The sequence below is a fragment of the Sorex fumeus genome, unplaced genomic scaffold, assembly GCF_029834395.1.
Source record: "Sorex fumeus unplaced genomic scaffold, SorFum_2.1 ptg000028l, whole genome shotgun sequence".
NCBI classification, from domain to species: Eukaryota; Metazoa; Chordata; class Mammalia; order Eulipotyphla; family Soricidae; genus Sorex; species Sorex fumeus.
In genome coordinates this window covers 2,230,688-2,253,793 of record NW_026606085.1, presented here as the reverse complement: position 1 = coordinate 2,253,793, position 23,106 = coordinate 2,230,688, and the positions used below count along the sequence as shown (strand labels likewise).

At 41.2% G+C, this 23,106-nt stretch overlaps 1 protein-coding gene across 1 annotated transcript in view; it reads right to left on the bottom strand.

The window, feature by feature from the left end:
• Nucleotides 1–521: 521 nt before the first annotated feature.
• LOC130024142 (kinesin-like protein KIF20B) overlaps nt 522–23,106 on the bottom strand; it is a 41,622-nt gene continuing 19,037 nt past the window's right edge. The window contains 10 exon segments of the mRNA XM_056114788.1: nt 522–581; nt 2,468–2,601; nt 3,422–3,556; nt 4,527–4,641; nt 6,124–6,321; nt 8,456–8,554; nt 14,012–14,188; nt 17,250–17,354; nt 17,466–17,612; nt 21,098–21,225. Of these exon segments, the coding sequence (XP_055970763.1) occupies nt 522–581; nt 2,468–2,601; nt 3,422–3,556; nt 4,527–4,641; nt 6,124–6,321; nt 8,456–8,554; nt 14,012–14,188; nt 17,250–17,354; nt 17,466–17,612; nt 21,098–21,225 (1,298 nt within the window).

The window sequence follows — 23,106 nt, the reverse complement described above, 5'->3', positions numbered from 1 at the left end:
AAACCAGAACTCAAACTTTATTAGATAAGAAAGATAGATCTCTAAATTTTGTGTGTGTACCTTTTTTATAGTTGCTGCTACTGGAATTCCTGTATATACTAGCTCCCTGGACTGTTTCTATAAGTCAAACATAAAATTGGCTGTATTTTTTCTGAAAGCTGCAGGAAAAACAATTCATAAGATACTTATAAGTAAAGCAAGTAGCTGACCTATAACATCTATTTGTAGAAAAACAAAAACAAAAGCATTTTTTCCCAGGAACTTCACTGATTATAAGACTGGGATAAAAGGAAAATACAGACAAGTAAATTTACTGTTGATTTGTTTTCTTTATTCAATTATTTCTACTATAAAATAGCAATGTATACAAATGGGAATTTAATGCGTCACATACACACACACATATATATATATACACATATATATTTATATACAACAAGCTTAAAAAGGCAAAATGGAAGTTACAATTATTATGAATATAGTATTTATATTAAAAGACTTTTCATAGGTGATTTATTTGGCTATTTTAGCTCGAAGTCATCGATTAAGAATCTCACGATCATTTTCCGGTTCATCACAATCTAAAATAAACAATTTCACAATTAAAAAAATGAAAAATGAATTAAAAGATATAATGACTGAGATGTTCATGAGCTTAACAATGGAGAAGTAGGTACAGTATGAGATCTTTTTTTCTCTTAAACTGCAGGTATATTATCTTTTTTTTGTATTTTGGGGGTCACACCTTGTGGTGAACTTAGGGTTCACTCTTGGCAGTGATAGGGACTGCTGGGTATTGAATACAGATTAGCTGTATGTAAGGCAAGTGCCCTGCCCGCTGTACCATCACTCTAGTTCCAGATATACTAACTTTATAGAAAATCATGCCTGTAAAGATTTTGCAAAAGACTCTTTTACTGTTATGATCTTTTATAGCAACAAGCATATAACTTAGAAAGTAGAAAGATTAATTATTATGTTGCAATTAAAAAATGATTTTCATGGGGCCAGAGGGATAGCACAGCAGGTAGGGTGCTTGTCCTGCACACACTGACCAGAGGCAATCCCTGGAATCCCATATGGTCCTCCAAGCTCTGTCAGGAGTAATTCTTGTGTGCAGAGCCAGGAGTAATCCCTTAGCATTGCTGGATGTGGCCTAAAACAAACAACGTCCCCCACCCCCCAATGTCTATCTTTTATCTGATGGGTAATATTGCGAATGCCTCTCCCCTGATTTTTCTTTGCCATTTTCTGTTGAAGGCTTTTCTCCAAAGTACATTTTTACATGCGAGAAAATGAGATCTTTCCCTGCAATAGCACAACCTGTTCTGAGTGAGGAGAATGAGTCATAAGTGTTAGGGTGATAAACTACAGTCTTTTCTTAATGGAATGTGGATGGATGTTTAAAGAAAAGGTGGGAGGAAATAACGTCAATTCTCCATTTTTAACAGGCACACATTGGCCCAGATTTGTATAACTTTTGTGATAAAGATAGCAAGAAAAATAACTCTGGAAGCAAATAAATTACCAGTAACAACTCTGGATGTAATTAAAATTCCCCTATGAATTTACAAATGTAAATGTAGAACACTTGTGTATATTGATGCAGCATTTATATAGACTATGTGTGTGTGTGTGTGTGTGTGTGTGTGTGTGTGTGTGTGTATGAATTTTTTGTTTGTTTTTGGGCCATACCTGGCTATACTCAGGGGTTACTTTTATTTATTACTTTTTTTGGGTCACGCCCGGTGATGCTCAGGGGTTACTCCTGGCTTTGCACTCCGTAATCACTCCTGGTGGTGCTCGGGGGACCATATGGGAAGCTGGGAATTGACCCCGGGTTGGCCGCGTGCAAGGCAAACGCCCTACCCGCTGTGCTATTGCTCCAGCCCAGGGAGCAATAAAAAACAAAGTAACTCAGGGGTTACTTTTAGCCATGTACTCAAGGATTCCTCCTGGAGGGGCTCAGGAGACCTTATGTGGCCTGGGAATTGAACCCAAGTTGGCTGCATGCAAGACGAGTGTCTTACCTGCTGTACTATCTCTTCAGCCCATATTTAGTATATATCACATAAGAAGTTACTGTTACTGTCACTGTCACTGTCCTCCCGTTGTTCATCGATTTGTTTGAGTGGGCCCAGTAATGTCTCCATTGTGATACTTGTTACTGTGTTTGGCATATCGAATATATCACGGGTAGCTTGCCAAGCTTTGCCGTGCGAGCGAGATACGCTCGGTGGCTTGCTGGGCTCTCCGAGAGGGGTGGAGGAATTGAACTTGGATCGGCCGAGTGCAAGGCAAACGCCCTACCAGCTGTGCTATTGCTCCAGCCCCACATAACAAATATTATTCTTAAAACATGTATTTTAAGAGATATGATTTAGAGAGAATAGAAATTCAATCCATTTATACTTTAAATTGTTATCAAAACTTTAGAAAATTTAAGGAAACTGAAATAGCAGCTTACCACTTGGACAGATATATCAACAGGAGATTTAATTTCATGTGTGTGCAATTTCCATTTCGGTCGAGACTCATTTTCTTTACTTGCTTCTACAGTTGAGGGCTTTGAAGAACTCATTGTTTCAATTATCTTCTTTGCTGTGAAAAAAATATAGACACTAATTCTTGTAATAATTTTCAAACTTCAAAGATCTGAAATTATTCCTTAAGAATTTCAAACCTGGGGCCTGAGAGATAATAAAATGGGTAGGGCATTTGCCTTGCACGCGGCCGACCCCTGTTTGATCCCTGGCATCCCATACGGTCTCCCAAGTACCGCCAGGACTAATTCCTGAGTGTAGAGCCAGGGGTAACCCCTGAGCATCGCTGGGCATGACCCAAAAAGAAAAAAAAAATTCAAGCTTGAGGATGGAGTGATAGTACAGCAGATAGGGCACTTGCTTTGCATGTGACCAATCTGGGTTCAATCCCCAGCACCCCTGAGCCCCACCAGGAGTGATTCCTGAGCACAGAGCCAGGAATCAGCTCTAAGCACCACTGAGAGGTCCATAAACCAAGGGGGAGGTTTATATCAAATACTAAAACCTGTAATCTTGACAACTTTAAATACTCAGATTAAATTTCATTTCTTCAGTAAAATTTTCTTTCAGATTCCCAATCACTATAGTCCTCTTTCATCCAACACTCCTATAGCACTCTGCTTGCAACTTTCATCACTAGTTTAATGTTACCTTAGGCATATCATTACTTATATGTAGATCTTTCTTCTCCACTTCACATTAAACATTAGATTTATCATCCTATTATCCCCTGAACCTCCACAGTATCTAACATAGGGACTCTTTTATTATTATTAGTCTGTTTGAAATATAATAATCAGCCATTGACTTTATATACCAGACATCAGAAAATACTTTATACTTAACATGCAAGGTCATTTAATTAATTTTCAACAAACCTTTTGACTGGAGAATTGCTAGTGAATGTTGTAAGAAGTCTCCAAATTTCTGTAACGTTTCTTCTTTCTCCTTAGTAGTCAAGCTAATACTAACATTGTAGGCTTGAATTTGTAAAGAATAAGTTTTCTTAGATGGAAGTTGTGTGGAAACCCAATAGACAAACGTGTTTTGTTACTGTTGCTGAGGAATGTCAGAAATAAATACTTGTAAACACAGCTAAGAAGGCAAGCACGGTGGGAGGGGTGGGGGGGGCAGAACAATAGCACAGCGGGTAGGGCGTTTGCTGTGCATGCAGCCAATCCAGGTTCGATTCCCAGCATCCCATATGGTCCCCTGAGAACCGCCAGGTGTAATTCCTGAGTGCAGAGCTAGGAGTAACCCCTGTGCATCGCCAGGTGTGACCCAAAAAGAAAGAAAAAAAAAAGGTGGCAGACAAAGGGCTGAAGAGATAGTACAGCAGATAAGGCGCTTGCCTGCACTGACCTGGGTTTGACCCCCCCCCCATCCCTGTACCACATACAGTCCCCTGATCCCTTCCAGGAGTAAGGCCTAAGCACAGTTGGTGTGGCTTTAAAGCCAAACCAAACCAAATCAAAACAACATAAGAAGACGGCAGACACAGGTTATGAAGCCTAAAGCAAAGAACTTATTTTATTAAGTATGTGAAGAACAGGATGAAAGGGCCAGAGGATGGCAAAGTACTGTGCCAGGCAGAGGGCTAATACAGAAATAAACACATCGAGTTGTGGCCAAATGCTGATGTTTCTATTCCAAGATGAATGAATGAACAAGAAAGAGATGCTAAATGAATTATATTGAGTAAAACTGGTAATACTAATCAATTTTGGGGGGGGGAGGTTGTGGAGGGATGGGGAGATGGTCACACCGGACAATGCTCAGAGATTACTCCTGGCTCTGCACTCAGGAATCCATCCTGGTGGTACTCAGGGAACCATACGGGATGCTGGGGTTTGAATCCAGGTTGGCCATGTGCAAAGCAAGAGCCTTACCCGCTGTCCTATCTCTCTGGCTCCAATACTAATCAATTCTGACATCTTTATTTTTATCTTCTAGTTACAGTTGTGGAAAGAGCTAATATGGGACAAATCAAAAGACAAACCTGTTGTTCCTTTTTGGGAGAATTTCTGCACTCTGGAAAAGGGGATTTCGGATTGGTTTTGGGTGTAGCATTCTTCTTATTTTCACATTTCACCAAATTCTAAGTAAAAAGGCCCTCCCGTTGATCATCGATTTGCTCGGGTGGGCCCAGTAACGTCTCCATTGGAGACTTTGTTGTTACTGTGTCTGGCATATCGAATAGGTCACGGGGAGCTTGCCAGGCTCTGCCGTGCAGGCGAGATACTCTCGGTAGCTTGCCGGGCTCTCCGAGAGGGGCGGAGGAATGAAACTTGAATCGGCCATGGTGGCTGCGTGCAAGGCAAACGCCCTACCGCTATGCTATCACTCCAACCCTCACCAAATTCTAAAAATAATAAATTTCACCAATGGTTAATTTCTTAAAAATATTTTTTCTCTACACTTAAAAAACTGAGATCTTGACCAGGTGATCTGATCCCAGGGATCCTGGCTATGTCTACAAACCACAGAGACAGCGTTGCCCCTGCCTGAGAGATCAGAGATGTGACTAGACAGAATGGGAAGAGGCCAGAAATGCTGCTCAAGATCCCGCAACGCTGAGGACAATCTCATTTGGTGATGGTAAGGGATTGCTCCTGGCTCTACACACAAGAATTACTCAGAGGACCATATGAGATACCCGGAATTGAACCCAGGTCAGCTGTGTGCAAAGCAGGCTCTCTGCCTCCTGTGCTATTGCTCTAGCCCCATGAAAATTGTTTTTTAATTGTAATATAATTATTCTTTCTACTTTCTAAGTTATATGCTTGTTGCTATAAAAATGATATGTATTTCAGTAATTATTTTAAGCTATCTATTATTAAATTCACACAGTAGAATATTGTGGTTTTAGAATCAGTATTGAAAGAATCTTCTACAAAATTTTTACAGGTATGATTTTCAATAAAGTTAATATATCTGGTGCCAGAGCAGTAGTACAGTGGGTAGGGCACTTGCCCTGCATGCAGCAGACCTGGATTCAATACCCAGCAGCCCCTGTGGTTCCCTGAACACTGCTGGGAGTGAACCCTAGGTGTACTGCTCTGAGGGTGACCAGATGGGACGCCAGGAATTGAATACGGATCAGTCATATGCAAGGCAAATGCCGACCTGCTGTACTATCACTCTAGCCCTGTGATAATATTCTTATAGAGTATAAAATATAAATTATACCATAAATGCTACTCTGTTCTGTAAGAGCAGAATTTAGTAATTTACTTACCCATTAAATATTAAATAAATATCTCCAATATTTGGATGTATCATGGTGAATGAAGTTACTCAGAAGCAGAGGGATAAGCACAGAATAATCTCCCTCACCTATTTATATAAAGTAATGTAGTAAAGAAACAAAAATACTCAAAGACAATAGAAACTGAGAACTGGTCTTTAACAGGAAGCACACCACTGCAGAGGGGATCGGGTGGAAGAGCAGGTAGGTTCTGGGATACAGCCAAGGGAAGATGACACTCTGGTGTAGGGTGTAGCATTGGAGTGGTTTTTGCATGAAACCCTTCCAGTATCAATATTGTAAATACAGTGTCTTTAAAACAAAAAAGTTCACCTCCTCTATTTCACTACTTTTCCTCTTCTGGGCCTTGGGAATCCTAACTGTCACTGGTGAGGAGCAGCCGGGGTGTTTCACTGCCATTACGTTTGGCCGTAAGGGGGTAAACTGAATCTCTAACTCGGGTTTTGAAAATCGAGTTGTTGGATTATTTTCTGTTGACACTTCACAAGAGTCAATGACGCCAGATCCATCCTACAACAAAAACTTTATTTGCCGTGTATGAATTGACATCAACTCTCATAAGTACTGATAAAAGACAAAGAACTGAAGAGGGTCCCCACCCAGAATGACGTGCAATGGCAGAGCCAGGAGTAAGCCGTTGGTGCCACACCGGTGGTACTCAGGAATCACATCTGGTAGTGCTCAGGGGCATCTTCTGCAGTGCTGGGGATCAAACTGGAGTCAGCTGTGTGCTAGGTGAGTAGCTCACCCACGTATTATCTCTCCAACTCCCCCTGTGGCACCTTTGCCTTGATAGTGAGCACATAAACTCTTAGCGAGCACAAAAACAAACATAGCGAGCACATAAAGTCTTACCAGATTCCTTATTCCTCGAGAAGGGCAATCATGTCTTCTTTGAAGTCCCTATACAACCTCTAGATCTATGCCTGTACATACTATCTATATAGCAGCAGATCAGCAAGGTTCAATACTGAGTGCTACCAATAAATGTGCTCAAAGATACATATGAAGTATTAATTTTATCTTCAAAACTTGGGGTGAATAAAATTTTTATCTACTATCAGACAATTAGAAAATTTCTTTATTTATTTCTCAAAATGATACACAGAAATCTAAAGTCCACTGAAAATTAAGGAATCTCATTGTGAATTACTGAGATTCAGTGACAAAATTATTGTATATCATTAAAAATCAATACAATTTTGGGCCAGAGTGATAGTACAGCAGGTAAGGCCTTGCATGAAGCTGACCTGGGTTTGATCTCTGGCATTCCTTCTGGTTACTCAAGCACTGCCAGGAGTAATTCCTGAATGCAGAACCAGAAGTAACCCCTGAGCTTCGCTGAGTGTGTTCCAAAACTTCCCCTCCCTAAACCAAACCAAACCAAACCAAACCAAACCAAACCAAACCTAAACCCAAGAACAATCCCCCACCCAATCATACAATTTAATAAAATGCTTATTAAAGAAACATTTCAGGGACAGGGAGATAACAATAGTGGTTAGGGCACATGTTGACCCCAGTTTGAGCCCAGCACCACCTGCATGACCGAGCACTGTTGGGATGGTTCTGATGGTTCTTGGTAACACAGGGCCCCAGCCATTCAACCAAATGACCTTCTTGGCACAGTATCACCTGGACTGGCTCTAGAACTCCACTTGCGAGGCCCTCCCCCCATAATCACCCAAAAAAGTAAAAAAAACGATGCTTCTGCAGAGGCTGAGGAAATAAATCAAAGGGCTAGAGTGTATTCTTAGATCTGGAGGGCCCCAGACATGATGTCATGCACTGCAGTGCCTCTTGGATACTGCATCACTGAATGGACCCTCCCTTGTTCCTCCCCCAACCAAAAGAAAACTTTTTTTTTTGGCGTTTTTTTGGGTCACACCCAGCAATGCACAGGGCTTACTCCTGGTTCTGCACTCAGGATTTATTCCTGGCAGTACTCAGGGGACCATATGGGATGCTGGGAATCGAGCCCGGTCAGCCGCGTGCAAGGCAAACGCCCTACCCGCTCCAGCCCCCGCCCCCCCACAAAGAAAACTCTTATAAGAAAAAATAATCATCTCTATCTTATCTTTTATAACTTTTTTAAAAAATTTTGGACCATATCTGACAATGTTCAGGGGTTACTCCTGGCTCTGTACTCAGAAAATCACTCCCAGCAAGTTCAGGGGACCCATAATTGTCTAGGGGATTGAACCCAGGGGTCATCCACGTGCAAGACAAGTGCCCTACCAGCTATAATATCGCTCCAGCCCCCTAAAGATATTTTTGATTCCCCAAGTTTGTTTATACTTATGCAGCTGCTATTTTAGGTGATAATTTGGAAAGAATAATATCCATTTGGTAATCTATTCTCCCAAAGTAGTTTCAACACTCCTGAAAAGCTTAATTACTTTCCCAGACCCCAGAGATCATATAACTGTATATTAAACTACATAATAACACTTACAAAAACTGACAAATTACCTTGCAAATGCTATTAAGTAATTAAAGGCCAAAGGTAGAGGAAAAAAAATGGACTGTGGAGGCCTTGGCTCAGTGGAGAGCACTGCCCTGGGGGAAGCCCTGGGACCGCCATCCTTGGTGCTGCCTAAAAAGGGGGAGAGGGGGGTAAAGGACCATGACACCATATACACACCTCGACTTCATTGCTACAAACTTCAAAACTTGTTGACTGGGGGTCAGCTCTGCCAGAATCTCTGCCAGGCTCTGTGCATTCCATTTCTGAGCTCTCTGCCTAGCCCTCATAAAAATTTCTTTTGGGGGGAGTGAGGGGGTTATCACACTTGGTGATGCTCAGGAATTACCCCTGGATCGTCACCGAGGAATTGCTCCTGTCAGTGCTCAGAGGAACATACGAGATGCTGGGGATCGAAACGGGTTGGCTGCATGCAAGGAAAGCACCTTACCCATTATATTATCTCTCTGGCCCTGAGCTTCAAAATTTTAAGTGCAGGTCATGTATTCCGGAAAGACTAGATCTAGATGGGGTGTGATGGGATTCTTGGAGAAGGAACATTTGTAAAATGCGTCCCTTATTCCCTTGGCATTGTCAGGTACAGCCTTTGAAGCCCCCAATACCAAGTGTGGTCCTGGTATTGCTGGGTGGTCCTGGTAGTCTTTGGCCCCTCGAGTAGTGCTATACTCTTGGGCTACTGCGTCTTGTTGGCCAGGGCAAGGGGACAATACAGGGAAGTCACTTGTCTTGTGTATGGCCAACACAAGTTCAATCCCCGGGACCACTGTGGTTCCCAGAATACTATCAGGAGTGACCCTTAAGTGCAGATACATACATGAGTAAGCCCCGAGCACTCTTGGGTATGGCCTCCCCACACTCCCCCCAAAACAAGGTACAACAAAAAAGGCCTGGTTGGCCAATGATCACTGGGTGCGGCCCTCTGGGTACCAAAGGTGCCCCTCAAAAAAAAAAAAAAACAACAAAAGGAATTCTGTTTATCAAGGGCTCCCAGCCCCAACAATCTAGCTTCTGAATGATTTTGTATGATATACATTGTGTTTATTTTAAAATAGTTTTTTTCTTTAGTAAATAGTAAAAGTAGGATGCCACCAATATTTTAAATATCAGCAGGAATTGAAGTGAAACCACATTCCACCATCCTAAAGTATATTACGGACTATATTACAAATTACTTATTTCCCAATTAAATTTAATATTTTATATGCTTGTCGGACAAGGAGAAGGAGGACATAATGGGGTACTTGAAGGCATGTCGGAATGTTGGTTCTATCAAACATCAGGCACGCATTAATGCTGCCGAGGCCTATGCCATACAGAGACAAAATCAGGGCAAATGTTTTAATTGTGGGAAATCAGGCCACTTCCGTAAGGATTGCAGGGCACCTCCCAAACGTGCAACTGTGAGACCACCACCTGGACCTTGTCCACGATGCCGTAATGGAAACCACTGGGCCAGAGATTGTCCCTTCAATCTTGGTGTAGCTGGTGATCCTAATTCGGGAAACGTACAGTGGGGCCAGCCCCAGGCCCCGCAAAATCAGGGGACATTCCCAGCTGCAGCTCTTCTCTCCAGTGTGGAGCTTCAGAGCTCCAATCAGTAGATTCACTGCAACCAGCCACGGCAAGGAGTGCCGCTTTGGATATTCCCTGCTCTGATACAGTTAGTATTTCTCTCACCCAGAGTCCCTGCAGATTAAATTCTGGTGCAAAGGGACAAGATTTGAACCCCCAGGTAGAAAGGGAGTTTGCTCAAGCAAACGGTACAAGCAGCACATCAGGTTTTCATGGTTGTCTGGAAGACTTCCTGACAGTGCAAGGAAAGGCATCTCCGATCCCTGACTCCATTCCTCATGCAGAGCATTTAGAGGCTCACCAACAAGTGGTTGAGTTCAGGGAAGAAGCTATCCCGTGTATGGGACATGCGGAGCTGAGTTCTGCACCTAACGTGCATCAGGTTTTGAGCCAGGACAAAACTGAGAAACTTTGGGATCAAAGCGTTGTGTCTATTAGTGAATTTGCACTGGCAAACCAAGCAGAACTTTGTGTAAAAGGGCTCAGCTACCCTGAGATTCCTCAGTCAGGTCAGAGGCGGAGAAAGCCTTCTCTAGTTTCTAGTCTTGATTCCCAAGAACATCTGCCAGGAACTCAGTCTGGACAACTGACTCTCAGGTCTTTTATCAGAACCAATGGTGAAGTGCTAGTTCCAAGGAAGGTTATTCAAAGACTTAGACTGGTACAGTTTAATTTTTGGAAAAGTGAACTTCTACTTCTAGTTCATGAGATGCCGCCTCTGGGAAAACGGCTTCAAGGCCAGTGGGTACGTGGTTATTCTCCCACTCGGCCGTTGCTTATTGACCCAGGAGGCACAGAGACGCCTCATTCCTGGGTGCTCACCCACTCAGCCATTACAGATGCTGAGTCTGGTGAGGGACAAAAGGCATTGTCACTAGGATACTTCTGCTTGTGTGTGTGTTTATGGTTATGAAGCGAATTATTTCTGATATCAGAAAGAGCTTCCAATGAAGGCTACAACTTCTTGCCACATTGGATTTTTCACTCGCCCATGTGCCAGGGCCTGCTAGTAATATCTCAGAATCAGCTTATGTTGTTGGTCTCTTTCCTGGTATTGTGACTGAGTTTCTAAATACATCAAATGTTATATAGCTCAACAATTGCTTCAGCAGCAACAGTCTCTTTTACAAAAGTGCTCTGAACTTGTTTTTATTACTGATATCAGATCTCATTCTGGTCTTTCTGGACCTGTGAATCGGGCATAGTTTAAAAAAAAAAAAAAGGAGGTATGCCCCGTTCAACTCCTTGTCCTTGACATTGTTCTCTTTACAAATTTTGAATTTACCTCGGGGGGAGCCATATACAGCAGCTGAAAAGCATTTTCAGGAAGATGCACAAGCTCAGAAAACTACTAATTCTTCTATTTTGATTAAAATTGACAGAGACTGGGCAGAATGAGGGAGACACCTCATTCGAGGAAGAAGCTATATTTTTCTTTCAACAGATAACTCCACCAAGAAACTTTGGGTCTCATTGCATTTCATCAGGAGCCGAATTCATCTATTTGCTTTAACTTTCAGACCTTTGCAGTCTTACAACTCTCTAAATTCCAGCTCCAAGCTATCGACAAGCTGATTTCAAGCTGATTTCAGCTGGAATTCACAGGTAAATCAGAGAAGCCAGCATCAGAAGGCCTGCAGCAAAGGATTCCAGCTCCTTCAACATATCATGAGATCAAATTAAAAGCATTCCTTATACCCTTCTCTTACAGGTTGTGGATTGGGCAACTCCAGAACCCCATATTTTGGATTAACAATTCCTTACTTTTACCCTCTCCTTAGAATTCACAGGTGTCTCAGCTCTCAAAGGAGAAAGGAATGACTTTTAATAGGAACGCCTTTTAATTTTTCTCTAGGAGAACTGTCGGAGTTCCCCCCTGTCTCTTTCTCTATCCACAGGCATGGAGATGTACCAAACCCCAATGGTTGAAACCTGATAACTTTAAAAAAGTGTTTTTTCCAAACATAAGCTAGGTTGCACATATATGACTGCCAGTGAACCTGACCAGAGAATGACTGCATTCCCCTGCTGAAGAGCTCCTGACAGAAATTGTGATGCTCCTGTTCCAGTGCTCCCTGCCTGATCCAGTGCTCCCTGAAGTTCATCAGACTCCAATAGCTACTCCCCTGGGACTCACTGCTGTGACCACTACTGTTGCTGTTGCAGAAATAACTCTTCAAATTGTGATCCGGACTCTCCATTTCTTCAAAACGTGACTAAATGACTCTGATCACCCTTGAACAGTGCAGGACTATTGGACACTTTGCAACAAGCACTGCTCTGGGTTCAGGGGTGGACTGAAGTTTTACCACAACAAATGAGACTTTGTGTTTGTAATTGTTACTCTTTCTATTTCAAATTTTGTGTTTTTTGTAAACAGAAAAGGGGGAGATGTTGGGTAACATTGCTTTGTCCTTCAAGAAGTTTAGGTTTAATCTGGTTACACCCATCACGGTGCTCCTGAAGCACTTCCACTTCCATTGTGTTTATCTGTAAACAATCTTCCCTATGCTCTCCCACCCAGTTAATCAGCTTTCCCCTTAATCAGACTTTGTTAATTTGTAAGATCAGTTTCCCAGAAATCTATGATTTTATATGTATGAGTGAAATATTGCCTTTCTCCTCTCCTTATGCCTTATGAATAGTTTACCTTAAAGTAATATCCTTTTTGTATAGATACAGAAAGAACGTTAACATTATGCTTTGTAACTTAGGATTTGATTGGCCTTGAATATTATTCACTCCTGGGCATCTTTCTCGACTTAAGCCTCAGTTGCCCATAGTTCCTAACACCCCAAAAGCAGGGTCCCGACGAGGGACTGAATGGACCCAGGGCAAGCAGTGAGCTACCCTGGCAGCGAAATGGGCCAGGCCAAAGTGCCACGATTCTTAACTATAAGTTAAGAGTTTGATCATGGACAAATGCTGTCATGATCCAAGGTAACGACAAGACTAGGATCCTGCTAGGGGTGGGAAAGACTATCTGGCCTGAGCACCGCAGTCTGAGATCAAGATGGCCCTAGGAGAGCAATTCTATAAGTTTAAGATATTTCTTACTGTATCCATACAAAATGATTTATATTATATTATATTCTTGTACGCTTGTCGGTCAAGGAGAGGAGAGGCACGCCCATGGAATTCTGCTCTAGGGTGGGTCCTCCTGCTAAGGAAGGATCTGTCCTAGGAGCGGTCTTCCCTGAGGCTAAGATTTCTACCCCTGTTGATCTCCACCCCTATTGATTGTGACCACACCTATGTGTAATTGTTCCCCCAATTCCTCAGGAGAGAGGATTTAACTGTACTGTAGGAGGGAGACGGCAGCAGGAGAAGGAAGAAGAGAGTTCAGAGAGGGGCAGGAGAAGGAAGAAGAGAGTTCAGAGAGGGGCAGAAGGAAGAAGCAGAAGTTCAGAGAGGATCAGAAGGAAGAGGAGGATGAAGGGGGATGGGGAAGGAGAATGAAGTAGCATGGGAGCAGAGACAGGAGAGACGAGGAGAAACAGAGAGAGATGGGAGCAGAGACAGGAGAGACGAGGGGAAATAGAGAGACAAGGGGAGAAGAGGAAAGAATCAGAATAAACTACGACTAATACCAACCAGCCTGGCCCTCGTTCCTTCCCCCGCCTGACCATCGCCATCGACCTCTCCGGGGTGGTAGAAGGGTGAGACTACCGAACGCGGGTGGCGGGAGAGATAGAGCCGCCGCCGTGTGGGTGTCGTGCCCCCCAAGTTGTGTGAGTTTACACACAAAACATTGGAGAATTGAGTTATTTCTTAATCATTGAAAAACCAATCATAATTCTGAAAACGCAACATTCACAAGAAATACTCAAATAACTTTTTTTTTTTTTTTGCTTTGGGTCACAGGTAGCTTGTCAGGCTTTGCCCTGCGGGCGAGCTACTCTCGGGAGCTTGCTGGGCTCTCCAAGAGGGGCAGAGGAATTGAACTCGGGTCAGCCAAGGTTGGCTGCATGCAAGGCAAATGCCCTACCGCTGTGATATCGCTCCAGCCCCAACTTTAACTTTTTTTGAAGTGAGTTCTCTCTGGCCTACTAAAACATGTCTTCTAGCCTTTAGGAATAATTTAATAATTTTTCCTAAGTTCAATTAAAAATAAATGAATGAGAAGAACAAAAGTCTACTGACTGTTTTAGAATTTTCTATGGCGCTCTTCTTCAACTGTTCAATTTCTTTGTCTTTATGTATGTTACTGGAGGCAAGAGCTTTGAGTTGTATTTCCAATGCTGAAACCTGCTGATCACGTTCTTCTCGCCACTTCTGAAGGTTACTATCTTTCTCTGTCAGCTGTGCCGTAAGCATTTCCTAATCAGAAAGCCCAGATAAAATATTTCCTTGTAAAACAAATTACAGAATATGTCCACTATGTTCATGTGCAAATTTTATCCCTATCTGTCCAAAATTTAAAAATCAGTTTATTGCTCACCTCTTTATTTGTTGTTTGGATATGGTGACACACCTGGCAGTGATCCTAGTGGGTTTGGGGGATACAGGATAGGGGATCATACCTGGGACCGCATGCGAGTCAAGCATCCTACCCACTTTACTATTGCTTTGGCCCCTTGTTCACCTCTTTTGTTGTTGTTGTTTTTTTGGGTCATTCCCAGCAATGCTCAGGGGTTACTCCTGGCTCTCCGCTCAGAAATTACTTACGACGAGGTTCAGGGGACCATACAGAAAGCAGAGGATCCAATTAGGTCAGCCTTGTGCAAGGCAAATGCCCTCCCTCTTTATCAAACAACACTTTAACATAAAAAAAAAATCCTCGGGGTCGGAGTAATAGCACAGCACGGAGGGCTTTTTGCCTTGCTCCGCCTCCCCTTGTTCACGTAAAAAAATTACAGATTTAAATTAATGTCTGCATTTGCTCAACACCTGAAACATGAGCGATGGGGTCAGAACAATAGAACAGTAGGGACAGCATTTGCTTTTCACAAGGCTGACACGGGTTCAATCCCCAGCATCCCCTATGGTCTCCCACGCAGCTTCAGGAATAATTCCTGAGTGCAGAGCAAGGAGTAAGCCCTGTGCATCGCTGGGTGTGACACCCTCATCCCCCAAAAAAGCAAAGAGAAGAAGTGAGTGGGCAAAATTGCAGTAAAATGACAACAATAAATTGTAACAAACGTTAGAAAAGTAAAAATAAACTGGGTTAGAACAATCATGAAATAGTGAAAAATTGAGGAAAATATAAGATCTAAACATGAAATATACAAGCAATACTGAAAAAACAAAATTAAGGGGGACACAAATAAATCAAGAGAGTACATCATTGTTCATCGATTTGCTCGAGCGGGCCCAGTAACGTCTCCATTGTGAGACTTGTTGTTACTGTATTTGGCATATCGAATACATCACGGGGAGCTTGCCAGGTTCTGCGGGTGAGACACTCTCGGTAACTTGCCGGGCTCTCCGAGAGGGGCGGAGGAATCGAACTCCGGTTGGCCATGTTGACTGCGTGCAAGGCAAACGCCCTACCCGCTGTGCTATGGCTCCAGCCCCACGAGAGTACATACTGTGTGTTTAAGGACAAAGGTTTAACAGTGCGAAGATGTTAGTTTCCTTAACAGATCTTTAAAGCTGATATAATTCTTAGTGAAATTTCCAGCAGTTGTGGATGTGGCATGTGGCTCCGGGTTGAGCACGACTCTTCCACTTGTGAGGCCTGGGTTTGAGCCCCGGCCCCCCTCCCTATTTCCCTCCCCACCAGATTCAGGGCAACTTCTGTGTGTGTATAGAGAAAAGCGGATTCAAAGTAATTTATATGAGGATTCCAGTAGAGTAAAAATGACATTGAAAATGAAGAAAGCAGGAGCAAATTAGGCCATTTTATATATTTTCATTTATATGAAATCTAAAAAATGAACAAAATGGGGATGGAACAATAGTACAGTAAGTGGGGTACTTGCCTTGCAGTCAGCCAACTTGGGTTTGATCCTGACACCCCATTAGGGCCCCCCGCCCGAGCCAACCAAGAGTGAGCCCTGAGCACGGAGCCAAGAGTAACACCCAAAAGCAAGGCAAACGCTCTATCTGCTGTACTATCACCCTGACCCTAAAAAGCATATATGTATTTCTTAATTTAAAGTTATATTAGTGGAGTTCATGCCCAATTCAATCAGCATAATCAGTGGTTGAATAAATAGCAGCACGCCTACATTAAAATATATATATATGTACATATATATGTATATTTTTTCACTCCTGGGCATCCATCATAATTACTTGACTCAAGCTTCAGTTGCCGCAGTCTCTAACCCCAGAAAGCTGGATCCCAGCCAGCTTTTAACCTTAGCTCCTGGACCCCAGAGAAGTAAGTTTTGGAATGTTTGTTACTGTGTGTATCGATAACTTCAAATATCAATAAGACGTAAACTTAATTTGTTTAATGTGTACGAGCAGGGAAAGAGAAACGCAACACAGATGCATATAGCCCCTGAGCGAATCTTTCAGTATAGCCTCAGGCAGAGTGTCTCCTTGAGTTAATTCCCCCCAAAGAATTGTTTCTGTTGAAACGCTTGACCTCTGTAAATGGCAAATCACAATATGTGCAGTTCTGTACCTCAGACCCCCTCAGATGTTCTGTAAGTATGCTATTTGGTTCTGAATTAAAGATTGACTATGCACAATCAAAATAAATAAATAAATAAATAAAGTTAATATTAAAGTATTGTCTGACAATTTTCTTAGAATCAATCACCAACTTCTTTTTTCTGATTAGCAACACTGGGTTTCTGAGTAACCTTTCCATTAAAAGAGAAGGGAAAAAAATCCAAGTTAAAAAATACTTAAAAATCCCCAAGTTAAGATGGAATCACTGTTCAAAAAAATAATTAGCTGTTCAACATAAAATGAAACATTATTTCTACCAGGGTTTTGTAGAAATGGTATAGCTGACTTTAAAAAAAAGTCCTGGGCTAGGGAGATGACTCAAGAGGGTTGGAGTGTAGGATTTGAAGGCAAGAACCCAAAACCCCAAATCCCAGAACTCTAAGCACTGCCAGGTGTAGCTTAACCCCCCCCCCCCAACAAAATGTCCTAATGAACTGGCTTCTAGTAGAATCTATAACTCATTATGTAGAAACTTTTACAACAGAATCAAGGTAACATTGGAGATGAAAATAGATTTTTTAGTACTATTTCTAGACTACATTTAAAAGTTTCTCCAACTTGCAAAATGAACTGCAAAAAGTTAAAGAGCAAAAGTGAACTTGGGACAAGAAGTGAAAGATAAAAACTGGAACAGTAAAATCCTCTTAGGGATTAGTAAACTGCATTGATAAAGAGAAAGCAGATGGGGCCCGGAGATGCGGCTCAGAGCCTTTCTTGAGGGTCTGAGGCAGAACCTGGAGGTCCCTAGTGCCACCCCCATGCTGCTGAGCGTAATCCCAGCAGCACTGCAGTTTGTGATCCTTGGCACCACAACAAAGTCTGCGATCTCCAGTGTGCCATAACCAACTGCGTGTAAGCACTGCAACCAAAGTGTATGAGACACAGGGCCTTAGAGCAATCACAACAGCAACGAAGAAAAGGGGGAGAAAGCAGAGGAGACACATGCAGAGAATGTATAATTGTTACCAACCACTTGCTTTAAACAACGTTCTCTGTCTTCAACAAATTTTTTCATTTCCTTGTTTCTTAGATTCTCAGCTTCTCTTGCTTGAGTGATTAGCATCATTTTTTCTTCCAACCATTTCTCTCTATCAGCTTTATATTTCTGCTCATATTCCTGTATAGATAAATAATACAGTTAGGAGTTGGAGGGATAAAACAGTGTGTAAGGCGCTTACATAAGCCTCACTCAGGTTCGACCTCAGGGATTACATCAGGTTCCCTGAGCACAGAGCTAAGAGTAATTCCTTAGCACAGCTACGTATAGCCTTCAGCCCCCCAATAATCTATTTTTATAATGCTTATAAATGCTCTGCACTTATGCAACCTGGAATAAGCTCTGAACACCATCAGGTGAGCCTCTACCACTGGTCCCCCATTGCCCAAAGTACCTAAAATTCAAGTAAAACTTGATTTAACAAAAAACACTATGTCTTGGAGCCGGAGCAATAGTACAGTGGGTAGGGCATCTGTCTTGCATGCAGCTGACCTGGGTTCAATCCCTGGTGGTTCAATCCTCATCATCCTATATGGTCCCCTGAGCAACTCCAGGAGTAATTCCTGTGTGCAAAGCCAGGAGTAACCTCTGAGCACTGTCAGGTATGACCCAAAAAGAAAACAAACAAAAACCACTATGTCTTAAAAAGACAACCAAAGCAACCCAATCGATCTACATAACTCTTACATAAGGTGGTGTTGGTAGTTGAGGAGGTCATTCCTGGCAGTGTCTGGGAGGCCAGGGAGGTTCAGGGATTAAACTCAGGGCATTCTTGGTCCTTTTCCCACTTTTTGTTGTTTTATTTTTTATTTATTTAGTTTTTGGGTCACACCCGGCGATGCTCAGGGGTTACTCTTGACTCTGCACTTAGGAATCACCCTTGGCGATGCTCAGGGAACCATCCACAGTCTTGGGGATTGAACCCAGGTCAACAGCATGCAAGGCAAATGCCCTAGCCACTGTACTATCACTCTGGCGCTCCTCCATGTTTTAAAACTTTTTTTTGCCACACTCTGCAGTGCTGAGGGGTTGATCCTGGCTCTGCACTCAGGAATTATACCTGGAGGTGTTAGGGGTGACCATATGATATGTTGGGGATCAAAACTAGGTTTGGCTATATGCAAGGCAAACACCCTACCCACTGTACTATTGCTCTGGCGCTGTTTTAAAACTTCTAAAACCACTGTTTTAGTTAAACTATGGCAGTTCATTCCAGGATTATAAAATATACTTCGAAGATATGTGATTTCATCATTTTAGAATAATGCTAAGCAGGAATGGAGGGGCTAGATCTATAGTACAGAGGGTAGGGTGTTTGCCTTGCACGTGGAAGACCCGGATTCGGTTCCCAGCATCCCATGTGATCCCCTGAGCACCGCCAGGGGTGATTCCTGAGTGCAGAGGCAGGAGTAACCCCAGTGCATCGCCGGGTGTGACCCAAAAAAGAAAAAAAAAGAAAAAAGAAAAAACAAAATAGGAATGGAGCGACAGTACAGCAGATATGGCATTTTCTCTGCATAAGGTTGACCAGGGTTTGATCCCAAGTATCCCATATGGTCCCCCAAGCTCCACCAGGAGTAATTTCTGAGTGCAGAGCCAGGAGTAACCCCTGATTATTGCTGGATATGGCCTCTCAAGATTCCCTCACCAAAAACAGAATAAGGAAAGGTATACTAATACTCCTTATATGAACTCTCACAATTAGTATGTTTTCCTTGTACTAGTGATGTTCTAGCAGCTTTTGAGTTTTTCACAATAAAAAAGTAAATAAGCACATTACAAAAGAAAGTAGTTCTTTGTTTTTTTCTTAATTTCTGACTCTAGAGACTGAATGTAGATTAAATCCCCAATCTTTAAAAAACATTTTAAATGTTAATTAATGTTAATTAAAAACATTAATGTTTTAACTCAAATTAGTTAGAATGTACTTTTAACAAAATGTATAAAAACTTATGTAGTATTTTGTAAATCCCATGAAAAAAAGAGAACCCCATGTTATATTCTATACAGTACGATGAAGCAGAACATGAAAAAGACAAAGATAGTCTTCTTTATAGTTTCGAATATATTATTGTATTTTCATATGTTATATTCGTTTCTCACTTAAAATTTGAAAAATTTATAATAGTCAAGATGATTTCCTAATGCTCATCTTCTCCATAGCAGTGTTTGATGAGGAAGCAGTAAAAAATAGATATACATTCCTAGGCATCTGCTTGAAGAAAATGGAAACTCTAATTTGGAAAGATATATCCGTTCTTCTATGTACAGCAGCATTATTCACCGTAGTTACCAACATGGAATCAACTGAGATGCCTAATGTCAGATGGCTGGACAAAGAATCTAAAGTACATACATTAAGAATTCCATTGTGATTAGAAAAGATGAAATTGTGCCATTTGGAATAAAATAGCTAGATACTAAGTACAATCAATGAAATAGGAAGTGATAAACAATTATTACATGGTTACACCTGTATGTGAAAAATGAATAAATAAAACAAAGAAGTTGGCAAACAACACCAGACGCACAGAAACCAATCTCGTAATTATCTGGCTCTTGGCAGAAATCCCTCCAGACTTACCTAGTAAAATATCAGAAATCCAAAATCTCAATAGTGGCCGCGCGACATCATATGGTTCTCATAACCAGCTATAGAAAACAAAGTATTTCACAATGCCTTTTCAGCAGTTCTGATTGTTGGGGGGAAATTCTAAACAATAATGGTGCATCTTTTGTTGAAATAATGAATGTAATCAAAGTAGAGAGTTAAGTAGAAATCATCTGCCTCACAGGCATTGGGAGGGGTGGGAGGGGGGGTATACTGGGGTTCTTGGTGGCGAAAAATGAGTACTGGTGAAGGGAAAGGTGTTTGATCATTGTATGATCGAGACTTAATCTTGAAAGCTTTGTAACTTTTCTTACAGTGATTCAATAAAGGCCCTCCCGTTGATCATCGATTTGCTCGAGCGGGCCCAGTAACATCTCCACTGGAGACTTTGTTGTTACTGTGTTTGGCATATCGAATACGTCACAGGGAGCTTGCCAGGCTCTGCCGCGCAGGCGAGATACTCTCGCTAGCTTTCCGGGCTCTCCAAGAGGGGCAGAGGAATCGAACTCGGGTCGGCCATGTTGGCTGCGTGCAAGGCAAACGCCCTACCGCTGTGCTATCGCTCCAGCCCTGATTCAATAAATAAATATAACAAAAATAAATGAATAAATAATTTTAAAAAAAGAAGGGAAATGGGGGGAAAAGTCAGAGGTCTCTTTTTTGATTGTGTGACAGCACTATGGTGAAATGGATGAGGGAAATACTTGTGTGGAGTGTCAATAAAAAAAGAAATGATAATGAAAAACAGGCAATAAGACAAAAAAAAGGTAATTAAAGGATTAATCCTGAAATTATGGAAAAAAAAAGACCCAATCATTATGTTTACATTGACATTTTGTCACTGTATCTTGAAAATTTCTTCTCCATATTATTTCAATATCTATTACTAACAATTTCTGGCTTTTAACTCACCCATATGTAAGTTAATAATAAAATATACACTGAATTTTCCTCTAATGGAAATACAATCGTCATATACAGATAAATTTCATACCTGTAACTCATCTTGAAGCTTACTGAGCTTTTTACTAAATGAATCTTCATTATCCTTAAGTTCTTTATTTGACCTTTGATCTTTTTTGGTTTCCAGATCTTTGTACCTTTCTTTCAATTTCTCCAATTCTGATTTAAAAACAAAATTGTTTTAAAATACACGTGGGATACAGACAAGAAACCACCAATGCCCAGAAGAAGAGACCAAGGAGAACTGATACAACTGATACAACTCCCAGAGCTACACGTTAAGTTTTTAGGGAAGAACAACTACTACAAGGAACTTTCAGGTACCCACTACATAGTGTTCAGGTATATTATATTTTAAAATATGCCAATCTTAAAAAAATTATTACTTTTTTGTCTTTGGATACTACTTGGTAGTGCTGAGGGATGATTTCTGACTGTGTCCAGGGATCACTGCTGGTGGGGCTTGGGGGTACCACATGGGATGCTGGGGATCAAACCCAGGTCAGCTGTGTGCATGGCAAGAGCCCTACACACTACAGACATATTGCTCCAGCTCCCAATATACATGCCAATATTATAAAAAACAGCCTGTAATTCTCAAAAAAAAGTGATGCATTGAGTGATATGATCATACTATTGATTGATCTAAACATTTAAGATGATATAAAGAATGGGACAGAGGTGAGACTTAGTTGAAAAATAATTCTTATTGACAGAAACACTGCAACTTAACATTGTATCTTGAAAATTTCCTCTCCAGGGGCTGGAGCGATAGCACAGTGGGCAGGGTGTTTGCCTTGCATGCGGCCAACCCGGGTTCGATTCCCAGCATCCCAATGGTCCCCTGAACACCGTCAGGAGTAATTCCTGAGTGCAGATCCAAGAGTAATCACCTGTGCATTGCCGGGTGGGACCCTCCCAAAAAGCAAATACATAAATTAATTAAATTGAATTTTTAAAAAGCCAAACTTAAAAAAAAAAAGTCCAAATCTTGATTGAGGAACCCACTTCGGGGAAACCTCCCTGAGAAATTAACCCAAGATGTATAGAGAGCCCTAATGAGAGATGTTTGGTTGGCCCTGTGATATTTAAGACAGTGAAAAATAAATAAATTAAAAAATTTTCTCTTCATATCATTTCAATATATATTAAATATTTGTAACTATATACTAACAATTTCTAGCTCTTAAATCACCCACATTTAAGTTAATAATAAAACATTCACTGAATTTTCCTCTAATAGTCAAATACAGATAAAAAAAATCATACCTATAACTCATTTTGAAGCTTACTGAGCTTTTGACACTTATTGTGTCTGTGTCCTCATCCTTTTTTTTAATATACAATTTTACTTAGATAAAACTACTTTAGGGGCAAAAGTGATACTACAGCAAGTAGGGTGCTTGCCTTGCATGTGGCTGACCTAGGTTCAAAAAAATTAGGGGAGAATATTTTTTAGAAACAGTACTAATACATACTATCCAGATAATTGACTTTTTGAGTTCTAAAGTTAAAATGTAATTTGATTAACTATAAAAAATGTGAATTCCATATAGGTAGAAACTTTGAGTTGTTCGTTACTGAATCCTCAATACTGGCAAATGCCGAAAACAATAGATCAAATAAATATCAGCTGTACAGATAGATACAAGAATGATGGCAAAAATAAAAAGGAAAACAATTTTTAAACAAAAAAAACTGAGCATAAATCATGAAACTTAGAAAAACTGTTACTTTTAACAGGATTATTTTGACAAAGCTATTATTTTTAATACTAACATTAAAAAACTAAGACTTTTTCCTCCTAAAAACACTTTTAGCCCCAATCTTAAAAAAAAATCACAGGAATATTTTTCCTTTAAATTTGTTCAATTTTTGGTATTTGTTGCCAGACCTGGTGGTGCTATTTCTGGCTCTATGCATGGGGAACCATGTGTTGCCAGACCGAACTGGGGCAAGCCCCTTTAGCCATGTCCCTGACATGTAATTATTTCTTCTTGAAAATTGTCATTGCTGAATACTTATTACTTTTAGAGTTGC